Raw genomic sequence first — 7,979 nt, forward strand, 5'->3', positions numbered from 1 at the left:
GGTACATCAATGAACCTATAGGAAGGGACACCAAAAAGGAAGATATCTGCATTGCCTCTTGCTACTCACAAAAGCATGCAGCACACAAGAGGCAAGAAACATCACTGAAGACCCAGTGCCTGAAGAACTGAGAGCGCCCAGCCTCTGTCAGTGGTCCCTCAGGGCTGCACAGTGCTCTCATGCGAGGAGGAGCCCTGGGGCCAAGGATGATGCTGCATCTGGGCTCAGCAGCACAGGCGCCACCAGCAGGCCGGATGAGCTACGGCACCTACCAGGTGTTTGCCCCACCATGACAGAGAGTGATGCCGATCCCTCAGTGGCACCCTCCCTCCAGATCATTGAGCCGCTAATCTCACTTCCATCCTTGAAGGAGGAGAGGTTCATCTTTACTGAAATCGATAGGTACACATTGTAGATGTGGGTTTCGCTTTCCCGCTTGCAGCACCTTGTCTGGCACCACTATTTGAGGGCTCACAGAAAGCAGAACTGACTGACACAGGGTATTTCACAAAACCATCCAAGACCAAGAGACCCTCTAACAGCACACCAGGGGCTCAGAGGGCAAGTGGCCATGGGATCCAAAGTCGCTATCTCAGCCCCCACCATCCAGAAGCTGCTGGTCTTCTGGAACAGTGGATTGGCCTCTACAAAGCACACGTGGGGTGCACACTGGGATATGAGAGCCCGTGGTACTGGGGTGTCACCCTCCAGGGACTGGACATGCTCCACATCTGCCATCCTTAGTTGTAAGGATCTTACAACTTACAACTTACCCACGAGGTAAGATGCATGGTCCTTGAACCAGAGGGTAGAGTGACCCCGCTGATCACCATTTCCACTGACCCATGACCCCACCTACAACCCAACTCCCAGAGATTTATGACTCCCCGTACGACCACTCCCAGTGACTCATGGCCCCACCTGCCACCACTCCCAGTGACCCACAAGGGAAGTTGTGCTTCCAGTTGTTAAGAGTAAGTTCTGCAGTTCCACAGCACAGATGTCCGCAGTAGCCACATCTAGCTATTTACATTTGACTTCACATTATGTTACTGGAGTGGGCAGCCATGCCCTTCTCCGGGGGATCTTCCTGATCCAGGGATTGAACTCATGTCTTCCGCATTGCAGGCAGATTGTTTACTAGCTGAGCCACAGCCTGCAATGTGGGAGTACTGGGTTCGATCCCTGGGTCAGGGGGATCCCCTGGAGAGAGAAATGGCAACCCACTCCAGTATTCTTGTGTGGATAATCCCTTGGATGGAGGAGCCTGGTGGGCTACAGTCCACGGGGTTGCAAAGAGTCGGACACGACTGGGAGACTTCACTTCACATTATGTTAAGGTAGAAGCCCGGGCCCTGGGACACACTAAGCACATTTGAGCTCACAATACCCAGCCTCATGTGGCTACTGGTTACCCTATTGCCGGTGGTGACACATGACAGGCTGTTCCCAAAGCAAGAAGGTTCCCCCAGGAGACATGATAACAGTTCTACTGACCCATGAGCTGTGGTTCCCATCTGGGCACATTGGGCTCCTCCTGCTAGGGGACCAGCACACACAGAGAATTGTCCCCATCCTGGCAGGCAGTGCTGACCTTGATCCTAAGGAGTGTGAGGGTTACTCTGGCACAGGCGGAACAGCAAGGAAACATCTCTAACAGCCAGGTGATGTGTCTTGGTTCCTGCTCCACTTCAGTGGTGAATTGACAAGTCCAAGAGCAAGGGTCAGAGAAGCTTCAGAACCCTGAGGGACAAAGTCTGTATTACCTCACCAGGGAAGCCACTGGAAATGGCCAAGGTCTCGGCTGAGTACAGGGGATTTAGAACGGATCTCAGGCAAGAGAGTGACCATCAGTTGTGGTGCAGCAGCTGCTGCATCTGTGAGGGCCCAGCATTTGTCCAGTCTTTCTCTCTGAGCTTCTTTAGGAGAGGAAACCAGCAAGAATCCTCAAGGAGCTGTCCTCAGATGACGTGATCTCTCCAGATGAAGGGAGTGTATGTCAAAGTTGGGAGGGGTGGATTATAGTGGATGCTGTGGTACCACCCAGATCTCCTCTTTTTCACTAGCCCACTCATTTGCTCAGGGCCACAGGTCTTGGTGGAGGAGGACTCAGAGCAAAAGTCTTCTCTGGAATGGGCCTCCACTGAAGGAGCTGCCTCCCTGGGGGAAGCTCATTGTGAGAGACTACTCATGGGATCAATGTGGGGAGCACACAGTTGCCTGACCCCCTTACCTTGATTAGGTTGATCTCTGCAGTGTCTTCCCTTTTCATGTCTGCCTTCTGAAAATTACTATGATCATCATGCTCTGAAATGGCACCAGAAGTGAACAACCGAATGAAAGGCAAGTTAGACACAGAGACTTAGCCTTTGGAGGTTGAAGTCATGGGCATGGGGGATCCCTGTGCCCTGTCTGAAGTTCAAGGAGTATGACTTCCAAGTATTTGTGTCGGACTCAATCACAAAGCTATATATATCTCAAGGCTTCTGTGCCTTGATGGCTATTTTGGCAAGTCAGATCATCTTCTTGTCCCAGTGAATATACGGAACAGAATTAGTAAGAATTTCCCACTGGGATGACCCAGAGGGATGGTATGGGGAGGGAGGTGGGAGGGGGGTTAAGGATGGGGAACACGTGTACACCTGTGGCGGACTCATGCTGATGTATGGCAAAACCAATATAATATTGTAAAGTAAAACATAAATAAATAAATTAAATCATATAGAATTTACAGCTAAAAAAAAAAAAAGAAAGTATTTATGCATCACACAGGAAGGCAGAGGAGTATGGATGGATGGGCTCCAAGTTAGACATTTTCAACTGGCCTCCTGTTTGCATTTCATGGGGCACAAAGAAGTGGGCTTCAGGCTGGATACTTACAAATGTTAGTATTCCCTGTGCCAAGAGATAGTATGGCTACAGTTGAGGCACTTACAATCAGCCTCCTCTTTGCTCTCAGAAATGAATAAAACAATATAGACAGCGTAAATAGCCAGTGTTTGTCTCTTATAAATACCTAAATGTAACAGTCATGGCAAGGACAAAGAGGGGCAAAACTTTGTTTGAGTAAAGGATAAAAGTATCTCCACTCCTCCATGTTTTGTACCAAGGGAGACATCAGACATGTGAAGGAAGGCTCCTTGTGGCTCAAAAGTCAAGGGATAATGCCAGACCATAATGAGTCTTGCTCCTCATGGAAACCTTCACTTCGAGGTCCATCTTGGCTGAGGGGTGTATGTACAAACGCAGGGGAGTGTCCCAGGGAGGTCAGGTGTAGAGAAAGAAACCAGATGATAGGCCTGAAGGAAGACAAAAATCCAGGACTGCCTCATATAAATGGTTTTACCGCCTCTTGACTGTGCTCCTGCTCACCAGGTGTGACATCCACACTCTTTCTCTTCAGGATTGCATCTCTGCCTTGCTTCTGTCTCAACTAAGCCATTTCTTTATGTGCTCTCCCACTTGTCGTGCTATGTTTCTAATAATAAACTTTGTGCCTGCATTTACAGTTTCTGCCTCTGTGATAAATGCATTTTTCACTGGAGGCAATGATCCATGAAACAGTAGCATTCAGCCTCTAGCCCTTGCTAGTCTCCAGGCTAGGATTCCAGGCTCTCATCCAGGCTACCCAGGTTCAATTCCTGGGCAGGGAATTAAGATGTCACTTCACTCAACCACTCACTGCTGCCTCACGAGATCAGTGCCACTGGGAGGAGCCCAGGTCCTCACCTTGGCCCTGCATGGACAGCACCTGGACAGAGCTTCCATCAGTCAGTCAGGAAGGAGCCTTTCCAGCTTCTTGGGACCTCAGCCCCATGGATATGGCACCACCTTCCTCCAGAATATCTTTCCACCCCAGATAGCAGCACAAATGGGATGCTTTTTTCCCAAACAACGTGCTATTGTTACTTATATAGAAAGTGTTTTTCTTTGTATTTAAATTGGTGAGTTGATCAGGTATTTATTCCCAAACTGTTGGAGGTTTACCTAGGATCCCATGTTCCCTGCAGGCAGCTTCCAGGAAGCAGAGGGAGGAGAGATGTGGGCAAGGACCTGGAGTCTCTTGCCTGCCCTGCAGTGTGCTCGGTGCTCAACAGACAGCAGCTGGTAGGTGTAGCCTGCGATGAAGACGATTCCCTTCATGTGTTGAGGAGTTTTTGAGAAAGCCAAATGTGACTTGAACCTCCAACTGTTTCTAGTCACTACTCTGTGTTGCCACTTTCAAATGCAAGATCTGATTTAGTTTCCAAGACTCTTGCGAACGTCAGGGAGGGGTCCCCCCAGCTCCCTCCAGTGCTCTTTCTGCCCTTCCCTCTGCAGTGATGCTGCCCACAGTCTCAGTGAGCTGAGGATGTGCCCCTGCCTCCTGATGCCAGACACAGTCTCCCCCAGAGGCCCGGCTGCCACCACACGATGGGACTTGTCTCAGCACCTGCAAGGTGCCCGTAGGCTCCCCGACAGCCATGAGCTTCATGAGGGCAGGTATCAGGCAAGCGACAGTGAGAGAACAAGGGCAGTGGGAGTTTTATTCATAAAATCTAGCTAGGATACGCACAATGCCGCACTTTTCACCTCCAAGGAGAATTCTGAGGTGTGTGAATTCAAGTTCAGTGCAGATTTTGCCACTGTGGTTTCCATAACCCATCCTCATCTATGGCTTTAGGGCCTGACCACCTGGATAAGCTCATCCATTAGGTTAAGTGCACAGCCACCAGTTTCAAAGAAGACACTCCATTAAAAGCCTACCAAAAGTTTGGGGGTGCTTAGCAAGACGTCTTCAACTATATTCTCCAAGACTGAGTAGATTGTGCAGCAAACCAAAGTCCACTCACCACTCCCCATTTTGCAAATTTTTGGTGTACCTAGATCAAGCAGCATAAACAGGTGTCTAACTGTTCCTGACCATAGTGTGACTTCCCTTCCTGCCCCAGGAAATTTATCTAGGACAGAAGAGGATCTTCTAGTGTGTATGTCCCATTTCAGATTTTCTTCTCACCCATAAGACACTGTGTATAACTCTGGCTGCTGCCGCCATCCACCCTCATCACAATCACCTCCCACAGAATGAACCCAGCTTCCCAAAGCCCCAAACCACCCTGGCCCAGGCACCAACACTCAAGTGATCCTCCTGGACCCTGCCCCTGGTTGCCCTGTTCTGTGGAAATAGGGGATGTCTGTCCACCGTCCTCATGTGACTGCAGCTCTTAGATCATCGCTCTAGGTGTTGGGGTGTCCTGCTTCTAGTGTCCCCACTGCGAACACAGGGCCTTCCACAGAGCACAGGCTCCATGAAGGTCTGTGGAATAAATGAGCCGGAGTGGGACACTTATCAAGTCAAATCAGGCTTTTTGTACTTTCTTAAATAATTACTTGAAAAACTCCAATTGAACAGAGATAGATTAGCTGTATAAAATGACAGACAAGTACAGAGGAACTCACCTCAAATACATTTTATTTCTTAATTCTTACTAAGTAGTATCATATTTCCAAAATAGTTATATTCCAAGTCCATGTAATCTTGTTCTGGATCACAAAATAAAATAAAGAGTTCACAATCACTTTTACAAAACAGCAAAACTCATGTTCTTGAACTGGTGACCACAAACACACTGTGATCAACGCTACTGACATAGTTGGACACTGAAGCTCGTTAGGCCTTCTATTACAAGGAATAACATTTGAAAAATTTCTAAAGGAAACAGAAGTGGATCTCCATGTCATTGTAGCGAACAGGGACCAAAGATGCTACACACCAGTTCCCCCAACTCTCCCAGCCATCACGACTGAGAAGGCTGAATGCTCCCTCTTCAAACACAGAGGGAAGGATCAGCTTCCCTTCCTATCCCCAGGACAAGCTGCTGGATGTGGGCCTGAAAGGAGCCTGGCTGCTGCTCTGGCTCAGGGCCCCTCTTCCTCCTCCCTCACACCTATGCACACCGGGGTGGGAAGAACCTGGGACCCCTTCCTTTGACCTTGCGCAGATAGTCCTTGACTTTCTGCTTGCTGGTCTCTGCATAGGCCCGGGGACCCCACAGGAACTCGTAACGAGCAGGGTGGCTGTAAGGCACCTGCCGGTACTGCAGGTACCCCGCCCGCACCCACACTTGGGTCAGCAGCTCCTTGGGCTCCCCATAGATGCAGTGCTCTATCCCAGAAAATACCCCCATCTTGCTGAGTGTTCCCCAGACCTTCTTCTCACTGATCCGGTCCCCTGCTAGAAGAATCAGACTCAGGACCGTCACCAGGAGGCCAGCCTTTGGTATGCTCTGCTCATCCCTCTGCATCTCATTGAGGGTGAGGCCCAGGACAGGGACCATGACATAGATGTGCTCTCTGTGGTCCACCTCTTTCATATCCAGGCCAAAGGCCAGCTGCATGTACTGTGTGGCTTTACGGAAGACCACTGGGAAGTGGGCCTGGTTATCCCTGAGGACTGTATTCAGCATTTCAGCCTGGAAAATCGGCTCCTGGGTGCCATACTTGAGGATCAGGAACTCCAGTAGTTCACACGTCATCCTATTCAGAGCCTGCATAAGCAAGATCTCCGCATCTCCTGCGGCAGAGGAAGATGAGACTGGAGGGAAGGAGGCCAGAGGGGTTGAGGCATCCTCCGCCTCAGCCCCCAGGAGCTGCGCCTCCACTGGGCCCTCGGCCTGGATTTGGCCCTGAAGGTCTTCCTCAGAAGTGCAGAGCTCATTTGTCGGGACCACAGGCATGATGACTGGGGTCTTGTGCCCAGTGTGGGTGTGGCAGGGGGAAAATGGAGACCACTGACCTGGGAAAGAGAGAGAGTGTAAATGGTCACTGTTTTGAAATGCGCCACGGGTGGCTCTGACTGAATCCACTTACTGGTCTTCCTTGAGGGCTGCTCTTGAGCGTTACAGGGGCGCTCCTCCTTGGTGATCAGTCCTCTGTTAAGTGAGGAAGAGAAATTCTGGCTCAGGATTCAGCCAGTACAGCCTGAGCTTCTGGGGCTGACAAGGTGGGGGAATTAGGGCCTTTTGAGGTCCCCTCTGTTCTGGGATGGGGAAACCCTGCGCACACTCAGGACACCCACCTCACCTTGACTGCTGGCACTCCTGTGACCTCAGAACACAGACCTCAGACCTCAGTCTTCTCCTCCTGGTTCCTGGAGCCCCTGTGAGACAAATGGAGGGGGCACCTCGGGGGTAGACTGTGGCACAGACCTAGGCCTTCTGTGCTGGTGGGAGGGGTTGACTCTGTGAGGTCCCCCAGATCTTGGGTGGCTAGTCCCTTTGGGGCTCACGTGTAGTGCTCACTTTTCCACTGGAATGGCCTGATTCCATTCCAACTCAGAACAAGAGCCACATCTGGACAAAGTTCCAGGGGGCCTGATATGTGGCCACACCTGCCTAGGGCCTCCCACAGTTCCTAGGCTGGGGAGATGCTGGGTCACCGCTCTTCACGTCCTACTTGGCCTCCCAGCACTGAACAGAAGGGTGGGCGTCTGTTGAGTCCTCCCTCGGTATTCGGGGAGTCTAGCCTCTGCAGACCTGAAGCCTCCGCCCTCCACCAGAACACCTCACCTTAAGGCCCCCAAGAAAGAGGTGAATAAGCTGCTCACCCTACTCTGGAGCCTCCAAGACCATCCCCTGCGCCACCCTCCCCACCCCGGGCATGAACAAGGATCCCTCCCTGCCTTAGGGTCTAACAGCCTCAGTCCTTCCCCGCATGGAGCCTAGACTCCAGGCAGGACCCGCGATTGTCCCGTCCGCCATGTTGGAACTCCGCCATATTCACCAGGTCCCCAGGCTCTCTGAGACCCGGGTGTCAGGAAATCCTGCACATGGTCATCCTGCCCGGGGACCACCAGGGTCCCCTCTGTTCTGGGGTCGGGCTCCCCTCCTCCCTCAGTGTCCTCACCTTGACTCCCGGTAGGACCTGGGCTCTGTCCTCTCCCTACAGCCTGTACTGTACTGAGGCCGGGCTCCTCACACCAAGTCCCCAGTCTCTCTGAG

At 51.4% G+C, this 7,979-nt stretch overlaps 1 protein-coding gene across 1 annotated transcript; it reads right to left on the reverse strand.

Annotated features, from left to right (window-relative positions):
* Positions 1-5,340: 5,340 nt before the first annotated feature.
* Positions 5,341-7,186, reverse strand: LOC139181247 (melanoma-associated antigen 10-like). The gene is made up of 3 exons (XM_070784154.1): positions 7,063-7,186; positions 6,850-6,911; positions 5,341-6,775 (listed from the first exon to the last, which is right to left on the reverse strand). The coding sequence occupies exon 3, from the start codon at positions 6,714-6,716 to the stop codon at positions 5,928-5,930; it is 789 nt and encodes a 262-aa protein (XP_070640255.1). The 5' UTR covers positions 6,717-6,775; positions 6,850-6,911; positions 7,063-7,186; the 3' UTR covers positions 5,341-5,927.
* Between the last annotated feature and the right edge of the window lie 793 nt (positions 7,187-7,979).

The sequence above is a fragment of the Bos indicus genome, chromosome X, assembly GCF_029378745.1.
Source record: "Bos indicus isolate NIAB-ARS_2022 breed Sahiwal x Tharparkar chromosome X, NIAB-ARS_B.indTharparkar_mat_pri_1.0, whole genome shotgun sequence".
In the NCBI taxonomy this organism is placed as follows: domain Eukaryota; kingdom Metazoa; phylum Chordata; class Mammalia; order Artiodactyla; family Bovidae; genus Bos; species Bos indicus.

Coding starts and splice junctions, on each gene's coding strand:
- LOC139181247 (XM_070784154.1), bottom strand. CDS start 6,716: ATGCCTGTGGTCCCGACAAATGAGCTCTGCACTTCTGAGGAAGACCTT.